General features: G+C 38.0%; 1 protein-coding gene across 2 annotated transcripts; it reads right to left on the bottom strand.

Annotated features, from left to right (window-relative positions):
* Nucleotides 1-360: 360 nt before the first annotated feature.
* LOC100891387 (AP-4 complex subunit beta-1) lies at nt 361-26,480 on the bottom strand. Of its 2 annotated transcripts, none has more exons than XM_030974095.1 (18): nt 26,382-26,480; nt 15,127-15,193; nt 14,733-14,856; nt 14,194-14,366; nt 13,483-13,613; nt 12,711-12,849; nt 12,133-12,226; nt 11,651-11,774; nt 11,014-11,140; nt 10,258-10,353; nt 9,615-9,784; nt 8,957-9,090; nt 8,280-8,445; nt 6,445-6,518; nt 5,951-6,056; nt 4,838-5,537; nt 4,173-4,299; nt 361-1,780 (listed from the first exon to the last, which is right to left on the bottom strand). In XM_030974095.1, the coding sequence occupies exons 2-18, from the start codon at nt 15,174-15,176 to the stop codon at nt 1,640-1,642; spliced, it is 2,676 nt and encodes an 891-aa protein (XP_030829955.1). In that variant the 5' UTR covers nt 15,177-15,193; nt 26,382-26,480; the 3' UTR covers nt 361-1,639. The 2 variants fall into 2 exon arrangements, with proteins under 2 accessions (XP_030829955.1, XP_030829954.1); XM_030974094.1 differs by having other exon boundaries at nt 26,378-26,474.
* Between the last annotated feature and the right edge of the window lie 139 nt (nt 26,481-26,619).

Raw genomic sequence — 26,619 nt, 5'->3', positions numbered from 1 at the left:
GGAGGCAATTGGGACTCCCCCCCCCCCCCCCCCCCCCCCCCCCCCCGTTTTTTGCACTGACCCAACAAATTGTCTAAAATACTGTCCAAATCCACCCCCAATAAAAAATAATGTCAATTTACTGCAAGGCAGACTCTCAATGTACTAGGGCAAGTAGCTATGTACAACCTTTCATCATTATACACTGTACATGTAGCAATATGAACATGGTTTACAGATTCCAGATGGACCCTTTTGCAGCTATAGAGATCGGGAAAGGCTCTGAGATTGGCAAGTTAATGCATTATAAATTGCGACTCGGAGCAGTGAAGATTCTACATGTGGTTATTCAGGAGTTGGCGTCTTTCTAGTACTATGATCCTTTTTCTTTTTACTCATTCATTTTTATCGTTTCCTTTGTATATCAAGTTAGTTTTATCTCTCAGTGTTGTTCATCAATATCTTCCATTCTATAATTGATTTGTCAGTAAAGTATATGAAATTCTTTGGCTTAAAATAGTGAAACAAGTACTTGTGGCACAAGCTGAAGAAATCTATACATATTTATTGCTGGTCCTTACATGTTTTGTTTTCTACTGTTATTGATCAATAATTCTTCTAGTAATAGACTTGTCAACTTACCGTAGGTTTAGATTGTGGTATTTTTAAAATTTGTGCCAGCTGACATAAGTATTTATTGTACATACATAAACATTGCTAATGGATGTCTATAATTCTATAATCAAATGTTAAGAGTATTTCAGTTGTTCAGTTGGATATCTTATTAATTTTAGTGGCAAGATAATCTGTGAATCGTTCTTTTTGTACTGGAATTACACAAAAATGTGACATACATGTGTATATGTATGTAAAGCAACTGGAGGGAAAGAGAATTGGATCCAGATAATATGTGGTAGATTAATCATTCACGGTTGTCAATAGAACAAACTAGTATTGTACATCAGTAATATAAGTAAGCATAATCCAAGCATACCATGTGTAACCTGGAGAGAATATTTGCATAGCTCAAATTGAAATTGATCAAAATCATACCTCAACACAACTCACTATCACGTCTGATAGACTGGCAAAAAAGGGAGACTAGGTTGAAGTTAAGACATTGCTCAAATATAACTTATGATGATGATGGATGTCTTTAGACGCATTTGTTTTATCAAGTCTAAAACGGAAGAAAAAGATCTTGTGCCTCTACAATCTACGCATGTACATGATGAAACCTTACAGACAATTCATAATCTCATACTTTTACAGTGAACTTAGTTGTGAGATTAACCACACAAACGGTTCCTATGATCTTCTATGAGTCAGAAGTACAATTTCACTTACATCCCATTGTTAATTTTATAACAAACTTTTCAGTGTGATGTCAGCAAACTTGTACTTTGTTTTGTGAAACGCTGTCAGATTCCATCTTTGATTCTCTTTACAATATATCCAGATATAAAATGTTTGAATTCAAATCTTATCATTAAGCATACCTCTTTTGATGCATAATAGTAATTCCCACTCTGACAAAAAAAATACTGCATATCAATTATCTTTGGCTGAAGCATGTACCATATACACGATAGCAAGTGTTGAGGAGGAAATAAACCCTTCTTATTAATACTGCTGTTTCTGGCATGGTGAAAGGAAACTTCTAAAGGAAGGTCTCTTTGCAAAGGGCTATAACCTTGTTTGTCAGTGAGGAGCTTGATTGAGATGACTTGATGCATAGAGAACATGTTTCCTCTGTCTGATGCGTTGTTGCCTCTACGAGAAACAGCTCCCCATTCTCCATCTGTAGACAGAGAAGAAGATACAATGAAGGAAAGAGCGAAAATCAAATGAAAGATGACGACTTTGATTTTATATCAAACAGAATTTTACACATCATAGGTGATGTATATGTACTCCAAATGAGGTGAAAAATATAATTCACATACATGCAAAATAATAGATTAAAAAAACAAGATAGAATTTAAATGATGAAGAGAGCAAACATATTAGGAGGAATAATTGTGACTCATTTATTAAGAGTAATTCAGCATTCAGACATGGGTAAAAAATATTAACACAATTTTCTCAACTCTAGGTATGATTTGCTTAATATCACTGACAGTGCATTTTGAAAAGTAAATCAAGGTTTATAGGTTTTTTGAGAGATTTTAGAACAGAGGATTTGCATTCAAAGCAAGCAGATAAAAATAATATCTCAATAATAAAAAGAAAGATGTAGGGAAGTGCATGCATGTAACCACCCTTCTATCTGTAAAACAATAAACAATTCAACTAAAATACATGAGTCACCAGACAATTCTGTGATAGTTTTCAATAATAAATAAATCATGCAATAATATATTTAGCTAATATATTGGGTATACCTAAAAGCACTGTATGATAGAAAATTGTTTTTAGTGTTATTTATTTTGGCAGTCATACATCAGTGTGCTAGCAAATCAGTGGATTTTACCATTTGCTACTTCTTACATACTGTATCTCATTCCTCTAAAACTCCTTAGGACTGACTTCAGGGAGACCTCATTTACACAAACAGTACATGTGGCTGAATAAAACTATATTCCAAGCATGTGTGTACAGAGCACATCCAGGGAAATTGGTTCTTGGTTTATGATTTAGTGATGTTTAAATATTGTAAATGTGTGTAATCCAGTTTTGCACTTTTATATACCAACATAATTATGAAAACTGTACATATTTATTGGTTGTGTATATTACTTGTGACATAGCTTTATACCTCAATATATGTAAGTGTTACATTATATATTCACCACTAGAAGTATTGTTTTATTTGTACAGTAATTGGACAAAAATGCAATAAAATTGTGATGTAGATGGATATGTATGAATACAAAATGCATCATGTCTTATTCTCTTTCACTGATGATGAAGAGGAGGTAGAGGAGGTGATTTTAATGACACTGAAGATGTTAATGAGGATGAGGATAAGGATGTTCATGTTGATTATGATGTTGAGAATGATGGTGATGAGGAGAAGGAGGAGGAGGAGGAGGAGGAGTAGGAGGAGGAGGAGGAGGAGCAGGAGGAAGAGGAGCAGGAGGAAGAGGAGCAGGAGGAGGAGGAGGAGGAGGAGGAGGAGGAGGAGGAGTAGGAGGAGGAGGAGGAGGAACAGAAGGAGAAGGATGTTCATGTTGATTATGATGTTGAGAATGATGGTGATGAGGAGAAGGAGGAGGAGGAGGAGGAGGAGGAGGAGGAGGAGGAGGAGGAGGAGGAGGAAGAGGAGGAACAGGAGGAGAAGGATGTTCATGTTGATTATGATGTTGAGAATGATGGTGATGAGGAGAAGGAGGAGGAGGAGGAGGAGGAGTAGGAGGAGGAGGAGAAGGAGGAGGAGGAGGAGGAGGAGGAGGAGGAGGAGGAGGAGGAGGAGGAGTAGGAGGAGGAGGAGGAGGAGGAACAGGAGGAGAAGGATGTTCATGTTGATTATGATGTTGAGAATGATGGTGATGAGGAGAAGAAGGAGGAGGAGGAGGAGTAGGAGGAGGCGGAGGAACAGGAGGAGGAGGATGTTCATGTTGATTATGATGTTGAGAATGATGGTGATGAGGAGAAGAAGGAGGAGGAGGAGGAGGAGGAGGAGGAGGAGGAGGAGGAGGAGGAGGAGGAGGAGTAGGAGGAGGAGGAGGAACAGGAGGAGGAGGATGTTCATGTTGATTATGATGTTGAGAATGATGGTGATGAGGAGAAGAAGGAGAAGGAGGAGGAGGAGGAGGAGGAGGAGGAGGAGGAGGAGGAGGAGTAGGAGGAGGAGGAGGAGGAACAGGAGGAGGAGGATGTTCATGTTGATTATGATGTTGAGAATGATGGTGATGAGGAGAAGAAGGAGGAGGAGGAGGAGGAGGAGGAGGAGGAGGAGGAGGAGGAGTAGGAGGAGGAGGAGGAGGAGGAGGAGGAGGAGGAGGAGTAGGAGGAGGCGGAGGAACAGGAGGAGGAGGATGTTCATGTTGATTATGATGTTGAGAATGATGGTGATGAGGAGAAGGAGAAAGAGAAAGAGGAGAATGAAGAGGAGGAAGAGAAGGAAGAGAAGGAGGAGAAAGAGGAGGAAGAGGAAGAGAAGGAGGAGGATAAAGATGATGACGATGAAGATTACGGTGATGATGCTGATGATGGGATAATGATATAATAACACATATTGGGAAACTTACTTGTGCATAAAGAAATGCTCTCCAAGGCTCTGAATCTGTAGGTGTAGAAGCCATGGTGTGGAATCCAATATCATCGAATCTCTCAAGCAAAATTGAAGGCCTCTTCTCAGCCACTTCCAACGTTTCACTGATTAGGAAACGACAAGATCAAAAACATTGTGTGAACACAAGTATAACATTTTCTCAAGGAAGACATGAAGTCATATTTTCTACATTAATTTTCTAGATCCGTTTGATTCTGCCTCATTAAATTGCTACCAGTAGGGGTCATATCTGGTCTCATATTCTAGACTGGGGTTATAACTTTACTCGCAGAAAATAATGACCAAGTTACTTGTGGTTTATTGATTCCATAGTACAGGGAATCATATCTTGTAAATATGCATTGGATGCACTCATACTGACAAATTTAAGTTACTTTCATGATAACTGTCTTATTTTGTAGAATACATGAAAGTTCACATTGCACATATGCAAAACTTATGGGAATCAGAATACTAGAAATATATTATTTTCTCAGTATATAATCAGAACATTGATAGTATTTTTGTTACAAATTTGCAGTCACATTGATGAGCATTGGGAATCAAAATGCAAGGGCTGAGCCTTCCTTGAATCTTTTACCAATTATGACTGCACATATGGATAAAAATACTGATTAATACCTATTTGTCCATGCCATCCATCTGTCTTCAAACTCCTGTGGTGAGAGTGTACAGGGCTCAAACGTTACACCGCTCTTCATCTCTCCCTCCTGAAGGCTTGCAGTTTTGATGCCCAAACTCTTCTCTTTCTTCTCACGATTTTCAACATCATTTGAACCTGGATGATCCAAGGTGCCTACTGCATCTTCAGAAGACCCACGGTTCTTAGGTGGAGAGGAGGATGACTGATTGTGCTTGAAGTCCTTGGACGCTGAAGAAGCTACATCAGAAGCACCTATATGTCTTTGAACTGGTATAGGATCCTTCCTTTCTTCTGAAGCTTCTTCATCTTCATTAACCGTAGCACTTACACCATCCCGTAAGTCATTTCCATCTTGAAGCAATGTCAAACTTTCCTTCTTCCTAGACCCAGACCGAGGTGCAATTTTCCCCTTAACATCATCGTTGCTACTGCTCTTTCCTTGCCCTGGAAGAAGATGTATGTCTGTGTCTCCTAGACCATGGGTAGTGTCTGGAGCTTTGTCAGGGTTTCCAGCATCCTGTACCTTGGTATCATCCAAGCTGAGGTCAACAAGCATGCCCTCTGGAGCCAGACTTGGGCCAGGGTCAGGCAGAGTGGTGGAGGGGGTCTGGACTGAATACCCTTTCGATGATGAGGAGGGTGGTGGTTGGTTCATTCCATCGCTAGAGTTATCCGATCCTGAAAACATGAAGATAAAAGATACTCCTAGGACGATTTCAAACTCTACAAAGTACCTTACAAATGAGTAATGATAAAATGAATAAGAATTTTGTTGTAGGCTATGTTATTTGTGGTTATTACTCTCTCTCTTAGAGCAGACAATGCTCAGTGGCATATCCAGGAATTATATTGGCATAGCCCTTAGTGATCTAGACCCAAGATATATTGATATATATATATATATATATATATATATATATTATTTTTTTTTTTTTTTTTTTTTTTTTGGGGGGGGGGGGGGGGGGGGGGGCTTCAAGAAAGGGTGTACCGAATACTGGTTTCACCCTGTGATGGGTATGTTAATGAAACTGATATGTTGTTTTACCTACCTAAAATAATGAAATACAAATCTCTGTAAGTTGAGTTCTTACCTAGTAACAGTCGGAAGCTATTGAAGACATCGTTTGATGAGGGTTGCCTAGATGAAGATCTTGATGGCGGTCTTAACCTCTGAGATGAACAGATTACCATCTTCGCCTGAATAAAACAACAATGCACAGACATGCTAGGATGTATACAATAAGCAAATTACAATATTTTCAGCATTTATATCATGTACATGTATAACAACATACCAACTGAAAATGATTGAATTATCTCTGACAATAATGGCAGTTGTATAATGAAATATACACTATTTAACAACTAAATTTTTCATACTCCTTGTAAACTCTGTGTTTTCGTGTTTTTCATAACTCAAAAATCGAAAGTGGTCTGGCTGAATACTGTTTGATGTATGCTTTAGTACGTCACATTCTGAAGAAACATAAATCTGGCCTAATAGATTTTTCCCATACTTAAATTGTGCATTTTCATGCCATAATAGTTTGTTAAGTTTTGTTTATCTCCATATTAGACAATTCACCTTTTTGACATCAGTGTGTAGTAACTGGTAATACAGCATGGCCCTTTCCTGAAGAAATACATCCTTCTGTGTTTCTGTAAATAAAAAATAAAACTAGATGGAACTTCGACTGCGCGCAGTCGAAAATGATGCCTCCGTCATAGAGCAATTTTACAAACCAAAACAGAAGAAATTTTCGAATTCAAGTTCAATTGTAATCCATTAACAGGTTCTCAGAATATTGTGATTACAAGCTATTTTTGCATACATAATGAGCCCATGACCTTTGACCTTATGAACCAAGAATCTACTCAGTTCATTGGCTCTGCAAGAAACATACATGACCTAAGTTGGCAGGAATCCATCAATCGGTTCTTGAGATAACGCGATCACGAGCTGTTTTTGCATACATAATGTGCCCTGTGGCCTTTGACCTTTGACCTTGTGACCCCTACATCTAATCAGTTCATCGGCTCTGCAAGTAACATACATGACCTAAGTTTGGCAGCAATCCATCAATCGGTTCTTCAGATAACGCGATCACAAGCTCGTTTTGCATACATAATGAGCCCTGTGGCCTTTGATCTTTGACCTCGTGACCTCAAAATCTAATCAGTTTTTCGGCTTTGCAAGTAACATACATGACCTAAGTTTGGCAGCAATCCATCAATCGGTTCTTCAGATAACGCGATCACGAGCTCGTTTTGCATACATAATGAGCCCTGTGACCTTTGACCTTTGACCTCGTGACCCCAAAATCTAATCAGTTCATCGGCTCTACAAGATACATACATGACCAAAGTTTGGCAGGAATCCATCAACCAGTTCTTCAGATAACGCGATCACGAGCTCGTTTTGCATACATAATGAGCCCTGTGACCTTCGACCTTTGACCTCGTGACCCCAAAATCTAATCAGTTCATCAGCTCTACAAGATACATACATGACCAAAGTTTGGCAGGAATCCATCAACCAGTTCTTCAGATAACGCGATCACGAGCTTGTTTTGCATACATAATGAGCCCTGTGACCTTTGACCTTTGACCTCGTAACCCCAAAATCTAATCAGTTCATCGGCTCTACAAGATACGTACATGACCAAAGTTTGGCAGGAATCCATCAACCAGTTCTTCAGATAACGCGATCACGAGAACGGGACGTACGTACGTACAGACGTACGTACGTACGTACGTACGGACGTACGGACGGACGGACAACCCGAAAACATAATGCCTCCGGCTACTTCGTAACGGAGGCATAAAAAGAGTACCGATAATTTTTTTTTTTTTTAGCTAATCCACACTTCAGTGGCAAATAATAGATATCCGGCATGCTAGCACTTCTACAGTTGTTCACCTTTACCGTTCACATTTATGTACAATGGTCACCAAGGGGTACATCTATGCTCACATCATTTTTATGTAAAAATGTATTTTTAATGAAATGTATAATGAAGCCCAAGAAGTGACAAAATTATTTCAAAACAAAATGCACCTAGTATTCTCTCTATTGGAAAAAAAAGACAACAAAAAAAACAAACAAAAACAAAAGACGTTGACCTGGCTCTTTCAAACTCTCTTTGCAGCATTTAAGGATGTCAAAACTGAGAGATCCTTTACGTATCATCATTACAAACATGGCAACTCCAGTAGATTTCAATGTATGGATCTAGAAACCCTTTTACCCAGATGTAAAGAGCAACCCAAACAAACAGACAGAATATCACAGATTTCATTAAACAATATTAGGAAATGTACATTTTATTTAGTTGTAGGAAAAACTTCACTCATGCAGAGAGTAAAATAGAATTACAGTTTGTAGACATTATGACCATGCTGAAAACTTGTTACACCTACCTATGCAATGTTGTAGCATGGTGGCAAGTGAGTCTTGGCATTCCGCAGGACGGGTAAAGAATAGCTTGGTGATTGCACCCAGTAGGTGACCTTTGACCTCATGACTAGACTCCTCCATTATATTGTCAATTGCACTCTCAAGGAGGTAGGGAGCGTCTTGAAGTTTCTAAAGGAAACAAAAACATCAAAATAACAGAAGAAAGTAGTTCAGTTGATAGAATATTTCATTATTGAGTTGCCTCTTGCATTCTGGGAAAGTATAATTGATTTAACACCTACCCTCAACAAGTTCAAAAATGGCTATTGGTGAAATATATGTATGATGTTACTACAATTCCAGGCTAAAGTTTTTATTTACTTTTCCAAACAGGAAAGCTCATATTATCCCTGTGCTTTTAACATTATTATTCATATGGGAGTTCAGGTCCTAAATCAGGATAAACTTACAGATCCGATAACCGTTTCAATTTCATATGAAATATAGTGGATACTTAGTGAACGCAAGCACATAAGTCATCACTCTTTCCACTAAAATATGTGCTCATCATAAACCCCTAGCTACATCATTTTGGATGTCATAACTGGTCTACTTTGATCAGAATTTCATGTATGTTTCTCTACAATCACATGCAGGTTCATATTTCATGTAGTCTCATACCCTCTGAATATAGACTTACTTGTCCATGGTGTCCAACTAGCCATATCATAGCACATCTGCCATCCTCGTGTTCTATATTTGACCAACAGCCTGGGATCAAGTCTAATACTTGGCTGACATAATCCTGGTACCTTCCCTCCAAGGATAACAATTCTGGAAAAAAAAAGAAATACAGAAATATTAGAAATATACTTAAACATGTAGTTAGCCCTCTATTTAAAGGAAAGATAACACAAAACTAAATCTTACAATTTCACTTTGCCACTTTATTTGCAGAAGAATGATTGTAAATTAAACCACTTCAAATATACTATCGATTTTAATACACTTTCTACTCACTGGCCCAAATTCACAAAGGAGGTTTGTCGACAAACCTAGGTTTTCGTGCGTCTTGTGACGCGTTTTGACGCGGGTTTAGAAACCAGGTTTGTAAAAAAACGCGTCAAAATGTGTCACATAACGTACATAAACCTAGGTTTGTCAACAAACCTCCTTTGTGAATTCCGGCCTTAAGGTTTGATATCAGTTGAAATTTATTTGGATTACCTGTTTTTTCTGACCAAAATATGTCCACTCTCACTCAAACAAAATTACTTCACATCTTTGTCTAGGAATGTCATGTGCATTAAAGAAAGGTGACTAATGGATAAAGAACTTGCTAATAAGGAAGCATTTACCTTGCATCTCTATGAAAACAGCTGATGAAACTCGGTCGATACCAAGCTGAAGAAGACGCAGTAAAGCATCCATACACGTCCCTGTGTAGGCTGGATTGAGTTGAGATACAGCACCCAGGGCTCGTACAGCATGCTGTCCAAACTTGGTGGATACATCAATGCAGTAAGCACTAAGGGAGCAAGGGGTTTGTTTCAGTACACGTAAATATATCAACCCGGTGTGAATATTAGGCACTCATAATTGAGAAGAGATAATCAAATATAAATAGGGGTACTGGACTGGACGAGAGAAAAAGCGAACAAGGAAAGGACAAATATTGGAGATAGGGAGAGAGAGAAAACAAAAACAAAGGAGAACAGAAATTAATTAGTAAAACGATGTGAAGAGAAATATAATAAAAAAAGAAAAGAATCATTGATGTTTATGGGGGGGGGGGGGGAACAAGCAAAAGGACATGCTAAGAAGTAAAAAGCTTCAAAAGATAGAATATTCATTCTACATCTCTTTTCTCATTTTAAACAAGTGAAGAAGAAAAAAAAAAATCAGGATTCACCCTTTACTACCATGATCAACTATTTACATTCAAATTATCCTGCTGGACAATGATTTAAAACTTATAATCAAGCAAAATGTGTGATTTACCTCAACTCTCCAACAATGTCATTGAGATTAGCCTCTGTGATGAGTTGTACTAGGAGATCAATCCTCTTGCATCTTAGATAGACAGGCTCATTGTACCTGCATGAACAAAATGATGGATTTAGTAATAATCACCTTGACTTACATACTCCTATAACATATTTTATTGGGATATTAACCTTTCCTTCAAAATGTGCTAGAATAATGTTGCTGCTCCAGATAATCACACCAGCCTGAATTATATGTATGAAATGTACTTCTACACAACATGCATCAGGTTTTATCAAGACTAAAATCATTGATTTATTCCTAAAAATGATTTTGGGTACACCATGTAAAATTAAAAGCTGTTCCTTTATGAAGAAGGGAACCACTTGAACTATTATATGATTACAGTAAGGTCTGTAGACTGTGGACATAGAATTTATGAGGACAAAACATGGAAGATATCTGAGATATCATGCTGTTATGATTATATCCTCCTTTTGGATTTAACTACCCTGGACAAGAGCTAAAGGAATATCATACAAAGCTTGTCTGACTAGGTAAAAACAGTCATTAAACTTGTCATAGCCAAATATTTTAGAACTATGCTTTAACACAGGAATATCAGTTGGTTTTTTATAAAAACTTATAGCTGCATCAACCACAGAAGTGTAATTTGACATTGCATGCCCTGAATCACATTTTGGTTCATCCAGTCAGGTGAGTACAAATGTTTACACCAATCAGAGAGAGAGCACAGTTCTGTTGACTTACTTGCAATAGAACTTCTTGTAATATTTACTGATTCCTTGAGGTAGCTTGTCCAGAAGCCACTGGAGATGACAAAGAGAAGCATACACGAAGGCTGGCTGATCACTGCCAAGGTGACTCAATAAGATTCCTGGAATATAAAACAACAAGATGAAATAGGGTAACAAGGTACCTTTAAGGTTCAAAGACACATCATTTAAGGTAACTTTAAAAAAATGCAAGCTGAAAAGTTAGTCTGGTGGACACTAGAAGCAAGATTATATGGAGGAGGCAATGATAATTGGATAAGATTAAAACTACTCTTATAGTTGTGATAATATCTACGACTTTATAAGTTATATAAATTTAAGTAATGCAGTACAAACAAAAATTTACTCTTATTCTTGAAAATTGGCATGATTTTTTCCCTTTTTTTCAGTGGTTCACACTGACTGCTAGTTATTTGATTCACAACAGAAAATATAGCCTCTGGTGATCTTGAAACTGAGCCATGCTCCCCTACCCCCTCCCTCCCCCACTTTCTCTAGATAACGATTTGGACATCACATTTGACCTAAATTCTTAAACCCCTCATCATATTATCCAATATTAACGTAGAATTACAAACTCAGACCCGTTCTGATAAAAGCATGACTCGTACCTTTGAGTCTGCCAATGACATCTTGATTGACATGAGGTAAGTCCTTGGTGATAAGAAGCATGAAGTGAACGGCTCCCAGGCTTACTCCACTGTTGGGATGACGTAAACAACCATCCACCAAGTTCTGTAGTGTAGATGTCAGATAAGTCATAAGATTCATGTTTAAACCACATAACCTTAAATGATTGGGCATGACCATGTATCATTTCATTTTCTTGAATAGTTGTAATTAATAAATGACCTATTCTAAGATCAATAACAACTCACCTTAAAAACACTGGAGACACTGCTACTGTAGACTTGAAAACCAAAGGAAATAAAATCCTGAGTTTTTACGAAATGCCTGGTACCATGTATGCACATAAAATTTAGAATTCAGTGGATCATATCTGTATTAAAGTGTAATAATTTAGCTGTTAAACATTCCACACAATTTAATCATGTAGCAATAGTTCTGAATGTATTATTAATGATCTAGTTACCAATATGTCAAATACTTCTTCCTCATTGGCTGGCTTGTACGTCAACAGGACCTGCAGCGCCTTGATTTGGCCCCATTCAGATAGCGAGCTTACTCTGCATAAAGAAATTAGGTGGGTGAAATCTAAACTTTCAACTACAGGGCCTTGAACTACCTATGTGCAATTAAACAAGGTTTTGCTAAAGTATTAAAACAGAAAACATGAACAAAAATATATTCCTCTTTAATAGGTAATAGTAGTATATATCTGCTAAGCGCTTAGAGACATTTTATTAAGCACTATATAAAAGCGGAATATTTTTATTTATTAATACTTAATCCAATAAAAACAACATTATACATTTTTTGGAAAGTAGGCTTGCAGTTGTTCTGTAATTTTAGTAATTTTATAACATAAAAACATCATGACATTTTTCTATACCACTTGTATAAACACAGAAATTGCTGAACTTGCTTCCTGAACAATCCTTAAATAAAAAGTAGAAATTTAAATAAAATAATAAAGTAAAGACATTAGGAGACAAGCCCTCCCCCAAGAAAATGGTAAAATAAAGAGGACTAACAAAAAGAAAACTATACCTGTTGAGGAGTGCATGTGCAATGTTCGGAGTGACTAAAAGACCTCCCTGAAGTTCATGAAGCACACATAGAACATTGATCATGACAGTGTTATCTCGATCAGCGATTAGCTCACACAGCTGGTCTATGATATTCCTGTCTGGAAGTCAATGGATAGGACCAAAGATAACTGTGTAATATATGTGAATTCAATCTTAATGTGAGGTAGCCTGTAACAACACCATCTTCTGTACTCTGTCACCTGTCTACATCTATGTCATCTAAATGTTCATCATTTTGTTTTACTCTATGATTCCGAAATGTTTGAACCTAAACTCAGATATTTTACATATCAAAGATCTCCATGTATATACATGTACCACTCAACTACTCATCAAGTCAAAATTTGTTTGAATTAATGTATACATCTTGCTTTCTTTAGACTAACTGGAGCAGGATAACTTGATATGCACAAGATGTTCCAGTCACAAATAGTCACAGATGTTTTTGCAGGAGGGTATAAAATTGTACTTGTGGAATGTGAGAAAGTATCTTACTTTATGAATTAAGTTTTAAAATATTAAAGTAATCAAGAAAAAAAATATTGAGAGAGGAATGGTTTTTCAAAGTTAAAGAGTGTATATAGCATTTATTTGCAATTCCATCATGAGCTTTGTGGGATTACGATTGGTTCATGCTGATGATAATGGTTCGCATTATTCTGACTATTTTCATTTGAGAGATAATACTGTAAGGAGAACACGATTGTTATTCACAGATTTTGCTATCATACCTTTAATGAAGGAGGAGTCTAGCTTACAAGCTTTGAGACAACCAAGCACAGCAATCCGTCGCACGTAGGCACTTTTGTCTTTCAACCCTGCCAAGAGAGGGAGCTCTATATACTCCATTAAAAGTGGTAACCTATTGAACAAGATTTGGATGGTTTGGGTTTAAAATAAGGATATTCTATAAAATAAGGATATTCTATAAAATAAGGATATTCTATATATCAAAAACAATGCCTTCAATTTTTCACCAAAGTATAAATAACAAAAGCTAATGGTATTTGCAAACATAAAGAAAGAAAATATAACCAGTGATGAGTCGTATTGAGATATCAGTTTGGTGATAACAAATAAATAAGTCTGATAAGACAGCAAAAGCATATTCAAGCCCCTAATAATCTGCAAAATATAAGACCTGACAAAAAGTTGTAACAGAGATAAACAAATCTTGAAGTGTGGATGAAGCCGAAACTCAGTACTGATCCAGTGATCATCATCCACAGCATTGATGGGGAACAAAGAGAGATAATGAAGGATAACAAGAAGCAAACTTAACGGTTTAAGAGTGCACTTTACACCAAAACTATGAAATAGATGTGACTTACATAGTTACAAGTTGTTTTGTTTCATCTATTGTTTCCCCATTCTTTCTTGACCCATGTAGGTTATGTCAGTAATGTTTTTAAAATCACTTCCATTCTATTCAAAGTACTAACCTGAGAGAGCATAGAGTCCTGAGAGCCATGCCTCTGACCATAGGGTTTGAATCCTGACAGTCTTTGAGAAGACAGTTGATTGCTAGTAGGGTCAGGGTAGGTTGCTCGCAGGCACAGCCAGCCATATACATGTAAACAAGCTTCTTGCTTGGCAGGTCATTGGTAGCACAAATCTAGAGATACAAAATATGCATATAAAAAATTATAAGTAAACAAACTCTTAGCTCAACAAACTAATTGTCACTGTACCCAGAAATCATTGGCACATAATATTATAAAAAAAACCTGCTTGTGCATGAAATGATGCAAAAAAACATAATTATGAAATTCATTTTCAAATTTATATATTTTCTGAGAGATTTTATCTTCATTTCTTTCCCCTCCACTTTTTAAATGAAAAAATCAACAACTCTATATGGATCAACTGCAGTTTCAGTGATATATTTTCAAACGGATGCAGAATATAATCATTGTAAGTGATGTTGCCAAAATTTTGGGCAACTACTTATCAATGGCTTTGAAACTGATGGTCATATTACCTTCACTAGTTCTGGAAATAATGCTGAGAGGGAATTCCCCAGACTCATCTGTGACACGATATGAGCCAAGGCAGCTCTGAGTTTGGAAGGATCAAGATTAGCTGCTGCTTCAGAAAGATTCAGTCTGAAATATATAAAAGAAACATACACTTTATATCATCTGTTTTGAAAATGACTGTTGTCTGGATAGTACTCAGTACCAGAAATTTCAGATGTGTAGGAGTTTTAGGGTCTGGTCCAATACCTCAAACATTTGCTGGTAGATATTTAGCACTTAAGATTAATTTCTGTCATTCTCATCATTTAACATTCAAATTTATATCATTTGTGCATATATATAAAGATATCGTTTCTTACAGTAGGCCTAACTAATATGTGAATATGATTCACTTACCTCAATTCTTTGATGTCATCATCACCATATCCCTCTGACAAAAGAGCCATGTTGCAAAATTGTAATCCTATAGAAAATGGGACCAAAATGTGTTTGTTGATTAAATGTTTTAAACTGGAAAATTTATGATTAAACTGATCTCTACTGAACATGTACTCATTGGTTGACTTGAAATACTTAATTTTCATGTTAGGACAACCTAAAACTTAAAAGCCAAATACATTGTTCGTGTACCTAGTGTTGCTCATTTTGAATGGTCTAATGGGAATTATAACTAGAAATTAGAAAGAAGTTCAATAGGGGGGGGGGGGCCTTGGCAAGAGTGAGTCAAATCATGGTCAAGTGCTAGATCTGTATATATAGCAAGCGATGTATTGATTAAAAAAGTGCCAAAAATATAAATTTCCAAATCAAATCAAGTTTGATTTGATACTTTTATTAAAACAAGTTTGATTTGATACTTTTATTTAAACCTAAATTGTGGTGGTGGTTATTTTACCTCACTGCTAAGAAAGCATAAATGCTTGTTAGTAAGCAACCAGATGGCAGACGGCTTTAGGTCCTCTCCGAGGGACCTGGTAATGAGGATTAATGCCTTACCAAAGGGCACTTGCGCATCGCCTTGGTTTCGAACCCGGGTCACCGGATTACGAGACCACTGTTCTATCGACTGAGCTATCGCGCCTCCGCAAACAATAGCAGTTAGTGAAAAAAAGTGTGTGCGGAAAGTGTCGCTTGATCCAGCAGACTCCCTGTGTGCGCATACGCCTACATGTAGCTACACTGTAGCTGGGTACACTACACTAATCATTATTGTCATAATGTCGGCATTAAATTAGCAATGCAAAATAAGCCATTTCCACATAGGTACCAGTACATCACATGTATTTGCATTTCCAGCAGAACAACAAGGCAAACTCTCATCAGACTTTTCAGAGGTCAAAGTTTTTGTAATGTAATCGGCAGTATAGTTAGCTAATTATCATCAGAAACACATGTAAGGTAAGCAAAGGCTGAAACTCTCAAATCTACCAGTTACACTCTAGAGTCTGGTTACACAAATTTCCACAATTTTAGTTAAATTATTGACCGATATCAAAGAATTTTGCATTATCTAAGAAAACTAGAACTTAGAAGTTAGAAGCAGAGTCCTGCAGCAAATTCTATAGAGTCTGAAGCCCGAAATAAGTGAAGGTAGTTTGCAAGGTTAATTGAATCATTGACATTAATTGTCATCATCCTGATCATCATCATCATCCTCATATTCATGATTCATCATCATCATCATCATCATCATCATCATCATCATCATCATCATCATCATCATCATCATCATCATCAAGTATCAAGTATCAAGTATCAAGTATCAAGTTTATTTGTCTTTCAGAAAACACATGTGACAAATTAATAGAGTATAATCATAACAGTACAATATGTAGAATAAAGGAAGACATGGAGACCTTGGTTGAAGCACAGCTTGTTAAGTTAAGGCCCCCTCATATGATGTGACAAAGATAACTTATTCATGAATACAACAACAAATATGGAATATATAAAACTATTTACAAAATACTCTCAGAGAACAACTACCCAACGATGCATCGACCACAGCATGGATGACTACAACAAGTATACCCGAAGATGCGCACATCCCCATCACACCGGGTGAGCTAACAAGCTCACCGTGTGTGTGAAAATATGTATCATATGTGCAAAAAACAGGAACAAGGCGTTGGCCTGTAATTCCAGGTCACTGCTTCTGGGTTGGATTCTTGCAATAGATAAGACTTGGAGTCGCCTGGCGCAGGCTTGGGCCTTCACGCCCGGTCTACAGGAGCGCGGAGCGGGGCGCGGCTCCGTGGAGCTTCTCCCTTCATCAATCGCGAGGGTAGCCTCTAATCGGGCACATCTACAAGGAGGTCAATGAATATGCATATCAGTGACGTCGTGTCAATTCATGAATATTGATGTTCTTGACTGCGCGCGTACGATCGTACGTACGTACGTGCAGAATTGGGGTCATGACTGTACAATGAAGGGTATACGTGCAACACAGTGGTTCAGCCAAATCAGGGCAAAATCTTACCATTATACAGTTGTATTGTCCGTGATTATGAGGTAGAAGTGTTTGAGTGTTAAGTAAATTTATTTAGTGTGGATTTTTATACATTTTTGATATAGTTTATACAAAAATGGCGATTCTTTGGGTCGTTTTTTAACTCCATAAAACGCGTGACCAACTCTGTCGTCGGCTAAACCACCTCCCTGTAGATGTGCCCGCCTACCTCTACATGACTTGTGCCCGATCGAGATAGGGATCGAGTTGTGTAATAAAATAGTATTCTATATTCAATATCCGAGAGTTAACGGATGTAACATTAAAGCTCCCTTATATAATTATGAGTTTCACATATATCAATTTATCTTCTTTTCATGGATTTTCTTTGGATTCTACGTGTTTTACGTCGTCAAACAACCACCTCCCTGTAGATGTGCCCGCCTCCTGCTACATGTGCCCGAGATAGGGGATACTGTACGTAGTAAGGCATACAACTTAGTGCTGTATACTGAATTTCCGACATGTCATGAATATAATAAAGCTTCCTAAGATACAAATGGGTTTCATAAATATCAATTTATCTTCTTTTCATTGATTTTCGTTGGATTTTACGTGTTTTAAGTTATCAAAACATGCACCTCCCTGTAGATGTGCCCGCCTCCCGCTAAATGTGCCCGAGATAGGGGAAATGTAGTGAGGCATACAACTAGTGTTGTATATTGAATTTCCGTCATGTCATGGATATAATAAAGCTTCCTAAGATACAATTGAGTTTCACAAATATCAATTTATCTTCTTTTCATGGATTTTCTTTGGATTCTACGTGTTTTACGTTGTCAAACAACCACCTCCCTGTAGATGTGCCCGCCTCCTGCTACATGTGCCCGCGAGATAGGGGAAATGTATTGAGGCATACAACCAGTGTTGTATATTGAATTTCCGACATGTCATGAATATAATAAAGCTCCTAAGATACAAATGAGTTTCATAAATATTAATTTATCTTCTTTTCATGGATTTTCTTTGGATTCTACGTGTTTTACGTTGTCAAACAACCACCTCCCTGTAGATGTGCCCGCCTTTGTGCCAGAGATAGGGGATATGTAGTAAGGCATACAACTTAGTGTTGTAGCCTATATTGAATTTCCGACATGTCATGAATATAATAAAGCTTCATAAGATACAAATGAGTTTCATAAATATCAATTTATCTTCTTTTCATGGATTTTCTTTGGATTCTACGTGTTTTACGTTGTCAAATAACCACCTCCCTGTAGATGTGCCCGCCTCCCGCTACATGTGCCCGAGATAGGGGATATGTACAACTTAGTGTTGTAACCTATATTGAATTTCCGTCGTGTCATGGATATAATAAAGCTTCCTAAGATACAATTGAGTCTCACAAATATCAATTTATCTTCTTTTCATGGATTTTCTTTGGATTCTACGTGTTTTACGTTGTCAAACAACCACCTCCCTGTAGATGTGCCCGCCTTTGTGCCAGAGATAGGGGATATGTAGTAAGGCATACAACTTAGTGTTGTAGCCTATATTGAATTTCCGACATGTCATGAATATAATAAAGCTTCATAAGATACAAATGAGTTTCATAAATATCAATTTATCTTCTTTTCATGGATTTTCTTTGGATTCTACGTGTTTTACGTTGTCAAATAACCACCTCCCTGTAGATGTGCCCGCCTCCCGCTACATGTGCCCGAGATAGGGGATATGTACAACTTAGTGTTGTAGCCTATATTGAATTTCCGTCGTGTCATGGATATAATAAAGCTTCCTAAGATACAATTGAGTCTCACAAATATCAATTTATCTTCTTTTCATGGATTTTCTTTGGATTCTACGTGTTTTACGTTGTCAAACAACCACCTCCCTGTAGATGTGCCCGCCTTCCTCTACATTGTGCCCGAGATAGGGGAAATGAAGTGAGGCATACAACTAGTGTTGTATATTGAATTTCCGTCGTGTCATGGATATAATAAAGCTTCCTAAGATACAATTGAGTTTCACAAATATCAATTTATCTTCTTTTCATTGATTTCTTTGGATTCTACATGTTTTACGTTGTCAAATAACCACCTCCATGTAGATGTGCCCGCCTCCCGCTACATGTGCCCGATATAGGGGGAGTGTAGAAAATAGGCATACAACTACTGTTGTAAATTGAATTTCCGACATGAACGTAAAGGATGTCATTTCACCATTATTTGTAAACAACCGTTATGGAATTAGAAATAAACCACGTTTGAATTTTGTTTCCCCAACCCCCCCCCCCCCCCCCCCGATCTACACCTTGTTGAAATTGCAACTGATATCCCTTACCTTTCTTCATTTTTTTTTTTCTTCTTTTTCTTTCTCTCCTCTTTCCCTTTCCCTTCCCTTCCTTCCCTCTCTCTCTTTTAGATTTGCTGGGGGTGGGGGGCAAGGTCATTTTGACCCCCACCCGCTCCACACATTGTTGGCGGGATTAACCGCAACTGATCTCCCCTTCTTTTCTCCCTTTTCTTTTCTTCTTCCTCTTTTTTGTTCCCTTTTAGCTCTCCTCTTTTCCTTTTCATTCCTTTTCTCTTTTTTTAGCAGGGACGGGGTGGGGGGGGGGGTGGGGGGCAAGGGCCTTCCCCCCTATCCACAACTTGTTGGCGGGAAAATTGCAACTGATATCCCTCTTCTTTTCTTTTCTTCTTCCTCTTTTTTCCTTCCCTTTATCTCCTCTTTTCCTTTTTTCTTTCCCTTTCCTTCCTTCTCTTTTATTTTTGGATTTGGGGGGGGGGGGGGGCAACAGCCTGGAAGGCAAGTCCCCCCCCCCCCGATCTCCTTCTTCCCTCTTTTCTTTTCTTCTTCCTCTTCTTTTTTCCCTTTCTCTCTTTCCCTTTCCCTTCTTTTCCTTCTCGCTCTCTCCTTTTTTGGGGGGGGGGGGCTGGGGGGCTCGGCCCTCCCTTGATCCGCGCTTGGTAACACCTACCTTTTAACTTTGTTTAACAGTGTAGAGGCCTGTATTTAAAATCAGTATCCTTTGATTGTTGATTATTACTCAGTATACTTTTGAGTAATTTATTTGTTTGATAATGATTCATTTGACGGACTACTTTCTTTGGGTATGTTAATGTTTTCTGTAAGGTAATTTGTTTGTGTAAATATAATATAACAGTGTTTCAAGAACGAAACAGTGCATACGAGCAGGGGCGTTTCCAAAGAGGGGAGTGTGGGGGTGCGACAACCCCCCCCCCCCCCCCCACCTGTCAGGATATTGTCGGTAAAATTGCGCTGCCGTCGGGAAAAAAGAGATAAGGGGGAGGGGAAGAAAGAGAGGGAAAGAAAAGAAAAGAAAATAGGAAAATGAAAAGAAAGGAAAGAAAGGATAGGAAAGGAAAAAAAGGGAAAAGAAAGGAGAGAGAAAAAGAGGGAGGAGAGGAAAGAAAGGAAAAGAAAGAAAAGGAAAAAAAGGAAAAAGGAAGAAGAAAACAAAAAGAGAAAAAGGAAACAAGTGGAGGTAAGAGCCTGATAGAGGAGGGGTGGGAGTAAACGAGAGAGGGGGTTGTTGGGTGGAGTTGTCTCGTCGAGGGAGCAAGAAAGACACGCGGGGTTGGGCCGGAACACGAGCCTACTTACTGTCCGGAGAGGGGTGAGAGGTGGGGGGGGGGGGCACTTCGGAATTGTGATTTGAGACTTTGGGGATATGGGGCTTGAACACTTTCGGACCTTGACGGTTTTCGCGTCATGTATCGTACAAAGAGATAATGCAATCCAAATATGAATCAAACATTTATTGTCTTTTTTGTTGGGGTGAGGGTGATGGTGATGGGTATAAGGAGGTCTGATAAGGTCCTTTTAGTGCAACACAATTAAAGTAAAAAATGCCGTGAGAAATTTGTCTTCGTTTTTATTTTGGGGTGGGATATCTAGCCCTCGTAGCAACAAGGGGGCCTGATATAATGATAAACACAGAACAAACACATGAAAAATACGGAATGTAAACATAAATTTGAATGCAGGTTCAATAAAAAATAATCATTGATTAATTCATTCGAGACATGGTTAATTCAAAGCAAACACAGAAAATAAATGTATTAGTTATTCGAGTCGATATATACATGCTTAAAGGTTCACACACGAAATATAGATAATCAATTAATTTCAATAACCAAACCATAATAAAAAGAAAGAAAATACAACAAAGGGAACACATAGAACGAAAATTAAGGCTGATGTAAGTTGTCATGAAACAAGATAGATAATTATAGAACAAACACATCATAATATACATATCACCTGTCAATTCATCATACACATTGAGAACAGGAATATATTGTTGTGTTTTTTGTTTTGTTTTTGTGAAAAAGCATTATATATTGTCATCCTATATGCTCACTGTCTCCCACGAGTTTGAAATAGTGTCTTATTGTCGGGGTCATCTCGTAGGAGAGGTTGGTAATCATAAAGCATATATATATATTGTCTTACTGTCACGTTCTAAATCTGTCTTTTTTCGGTCGAGGTGGTTTCCTTGTAAAATATATCGTCTTGTCACCAAAGATTGACTATCAGTTGAGGGGGGGGGGGGAGGGATATTTCACACAAGGGGACAAATTACGATAGGATTACGTGTGTGTTATGTTTCCCTTTTTTGTCACCACTTGAGCGGGGGAAATATATTAGCTAGATAATGGGGATGTTTTTATATAATTATCAAAGCTAAAAGAAAATAAAGGCCTACTTTTAAAAACACATAATATAGGGGACGCTACCGTTCTGCTTAATGCCTTACGATCGCAAAATCGTATCTTATTTGACTTAAAATCTTGAAAATATTACTTCCTTACATTATTATGAGGAAAAAAAATTGTGCAATATTGTATATTTACGAAAAGTTTGAATATTTTATATAATCTAACTCCCTACAACCAGGGGCGTCCCCAAATGGGGTGTGGGGGTGCGACACCCCCGCCTGTCAGGATATTGTCCGGAAAAGGAGGAAGAAAGAGAAAAAGAGGAAGGATAGGAAAGAAAGGAAAAGAAAGAAAAAGAAGAAGAGAAAAAGAGGAAGGATAGGAAAGAAAGGAAAAGAAAGAAAAGGAAGAAAAGGAGCAAAAGAAGAGGAAAAAAAGAGAAAAAGAAAACAAAAGAAACAGGGGATGAAAGAGAGAGAGAGAGGGGGGGGGGGTAAGAGCCTGAGAGAAAGGGGGTGAGTAAGAAAGAGGGGGTATGTTTGGTGGAGTCGCCACGTCGAGGGAGCAAGAAAGATACGCATAGATATAATTATATAATTAATGTCTGGCTACACCATTATCTCGGACACATGTAGCGGGAGGCGGGCACATCTACAGGGAGGTGATTGTTAGACAACGTCAAACACGTAGAATCCAAAGAAAATCAATGAAAAGAAGATAAATTGATATTTATGAAACTCATTTGTATCTTAGGACCTTTATTATATTCATGACATGTCGGAAATTCAATATACAACACTAGTTGTATGCCTCACTACATTTCCCCTATCTCGGGCACATGTAGCGGGAGGCGGGCACATCTACAGGGAGGTGCATGTTTTGATAACTTAAAACACGTAAAATCCAAGGAAATCAATGAAAAGAAGATAAATTGATATTTATGAAACTCATTTGTATCTTAGGAAGCTTTATTATATTCATGACATGTCGAAAATTCAATATACAACACTAAGTTGTATGCCTTACTATATATCCCCTATCTCGGGCACATAGCGGGAGGCGGGCACATCTACAGGGAGGTGGTGGTTTGACAACGTAAAACACGTAGAATCCAAAGAAAATCCATGAAAAGAAGATAAATTGATATTTGTGAAACTCAATTGTATCTTAGGAAGCTTTATTATATCCATGACACGACGGAAATTCAATATACAACACTAGTTGTATGCCTCACTTCATTTCCCCTATCTCGGGCACATGTAGCGGGAGGCGGGCACATCTGAGGGAGGTGATTGTTAGACAACGTAAAACACGTAGAATCCAAAGAAAATCAATGAAAAGAAGATAAATTGATATTTGTGAAACTCATTTGTATCTTAGGAGCTTTATTATATTCATGACATGTCGGAAATTCAATATACAACACTGGTTGTATGCCTCAATACATTTCCCCTACCTCGGGCACAATGTAGCGGGAGGCGGGCACATCTACAGGGAGGTGGTTGTTTGACAACGTAAAACACGTAGAATCCAAAGAAAATCCATGAAAAGAAGATAAATTAATATTTATGAAACTCATTTGTATCTTAGGAGCTTTATTATATTCATGACATGTCGGAAATTCAATATACAACACTGGTTGTATGCCTCAATACATTTCCCCTATCTCGGGCACATGTAGCGGGAGGCGGGCACATCTACAGGGAGGTGGTTGTTTGACAACGTAAAACACGTAGAATCCAAAGAAAATCCATGAAAAGAAAAATTGATATTTGTGAAACTCAATTGTATTTTAGGAAGCCTGACGGAAATTCAATATACACTAGTTGTATGCCTCACTACATTTCCCCTATCTCGGGCACATGTAGCGGGAGGCGGGCACATCTACAGGGAGGTGCATGTTTTGATAACTTAAAACACGTAAAATCCAACGAAAATCAATGAAAAGAAGATAAATTGATATTTATGAAACTCATTTGTATCTTAGGAAGCTTTATTATATTCATGACATGTCGGAAATTCAATATACAACACTGGTTGTATGCCTCAATACATTTCCCCTATCTCGGGCACAATGTAGCGGGAGGCGGGCACATCTACAGGGAGGTGGTTGTTTGACAACGTAAAACACGTAGAATCCAAAGAAAATCCATGAAAAGAAGATAAATTAATATTTATGAAACTCATTTGTATCTTAGGAGCTTTATTATATTCATGACATGTCGGAAATTCAATATACAACACTGGTTGTATGCCTCAATACATTTCCCCTATCTCGGGCACATGTAGCGGGAGGCGGGCACATCTACAGGGAGGTGGTTGTTTGACAACGTAAAACACGTAGAATCCAAAGAAAATCCATGAAAAGAAAAATTGATATTTGTGAAACTCAATTGTATTTTAGGAAGCCTGACGGAAATTCAATATACACTAGTTGTATGCCTCACTACATTTCCCCTATCTCGGGCACATGTAGCGGGAGGCGGGCACATCTACAGGGAGGTGCATGTTTTGATAACTTAAAACACGTAAAATCCAACGAAAATCAATGAAAAGAAGATAAATTGATATTTATGAAACTCATTTGTATCTTAGGAAGCTTTATTATATTCATGACATGTCGGAAATTCAATATACAACACTGGTTGTATGCCTCAATACATTTCCCCTATCTCGGGCACAATGTAGCGGGAGGCGGGCACATCTACAGGGAGGTGGTTGTTTGACAACGTAAAACACGTAGAATCCAAAGAAAATCCATGAAAAGAAGATAAATTAATATTTATGAAACTCATTTGTATCTTAGGAGCTTTATTATATTCATGACATGTCGGAAATTCAATATACAACACTGGTTGTATGCCTCAATACATTTCCCCTATCTCGGGCACATGTAGCGGGAGGCGGGCACATCTACAGGGAGGTGGTTGTTTGACAACGTAAAACACGTAGAATCCAAAGAAAATCCATGAAAAGAAAAATTGATATTTGTGAAACTCAATTGTATTTTAGGAAGCCTGACGGAAATTCAATATACACTAGTTGTATGCCTCACTACATTTCCCCTATCTCGGGCACATGTAGCGGGAGGCGGGCACATCTACAGGGAGGTGCATGTTTTGATAACTTAAAACACGTAAAATCCAACGAAAATCAATGAAAAGAAGATAAATTGATATTTATGAAACTCATTTGTATCTTAGGAAGCTTTATTATATTCATGACATGTCGGAAATTCAATATACAACACTGGTTGTATGCCTCAATACATTTCCCCTATCTCGGGCACATGTAGCGGGAGGCGGGCACATCTACAGGGAGGTGGTTGTTTGACAACGTAAAACACGTAGAATCCAAAGAAAATCCATGAAAAGAAAAATTGATATTTGTGAAACTCAATTGTATTTTAGGAAGCCTGACGGAAATTCAATATACACTAGTTGTATGCCTCACTACATTTCCCCTATCTCGGGCACATGTAGCGGGAGGCGGGCACATCTACAGGGAGGTGCATGTTTTGATAACTTAAAACACGTAAAATCCAACGAAAATCAATGAAAAGAAGATAAATTGATATTTATGAAACTCATTTGTATCTTAGGAAGCTTTATTATATTCATGACATGTCGGAAATTCAATATACAACACTAAGTTGTATGCCTTACTACAGTATCCCCTATCTCGGGCACATGTAGCGGGAGGCGGGCACATCTACAGGGAGGTGGTTGTTTGACAACGTAAAACACGTAGAATCCAAAGAAAATCCATGAAAAGAAGATAAATTGATATTTGTGAAACTCATATATAAGGGAGCTTTAATGTTACATCCGTGAACTCTCGGATATTGAATATAGAATACTATTTTATTACACTAACTCGATCCCTATCTCCATCGGGCACATGTAGAGGTAGGCGGGCACATCTACAGGGAGGTGGTTTAGCCGACGACCGAGTTGGTCACTTGTTTTTTGGAGTTAAAAAGCGACCAAAAGAATCGCCAATTTTGTATAAACTGTATCAAAAATGTATCAAAATCCACACTAAATAAATTTACTTAACACTCAAGCACTTCTACCTCATAATCACGGACAATACAAATGTATAATGGTAAGATTTTGCCCTGATTTGTGTTGCACGTATTACCTTCATTGAACAGTCATGACCCCAATTCTGCATGTACGTACGTACGTACGATCGTACGCGCGCAGTCAAGAATATCAATATTCATGACTTGACAAGACGTCACTGATATGCATATTCATTGACCTCCTTGTAGATGTGCCGGGTTGGATTCTTGCAATAGATAAGACTTGGAGTCGCCTGGCGCAGGCTTGGGCCTTCACGCCCGGTCTACAGGAGCGCGGAGCGGGGCGCGGCTCCGTGGAGCTTCTCCCTTCATCAATCGCGAGGCGGTAAACAAGATGAATGGGAAATTAAAGAGAATCGCTGAAACTAAGTATTTATAACAAAATCAATATAACAAAACAAGTAAATCTCTTTTAATTACCTACATGAAGCGTTTCCAGGGTATGAAGACCACCAGTGAATTAACTTGAGGGAATTATAGGCTATTTCCGTCCCCTATCAATTATGTTTCGTTCTCAGCTCAGCTCAGTCCATCAATTTGGTTATGGAACGCTAGATCTAGTACATAGACATAACTTATGTGATCAAGTATGGATTTTGAGGGGGGGGGTCGAGGAAAACCACCCCCTCCAGCTTGGCAAATAATATTAAAATCGTATTATT

The sequence above is a fragment of the Strongylocentrotus purpuratus genome, unplaced genomic scaffold, assembly GCF_000002235.5.
Source record: "Strongylocentrotus purpuratus isolate Spur 01 unplaced genomic scaffold, Spur_5.0 spur5_scaffold_7, whole genome shotgun sequence".
NCBI classification, from domain to species: Eukaryota; Metazoa; Echinodermata; class Echinoidea; order Camarodonta; family Strongylocentrotidae; genus Strongylocentrotus; species Strongylocentrotus purpuratus.
Note: the sequence above shows the minus strand (reverse complement) of the source record. Positions and strands in the feature narration are given on the sequence as shown.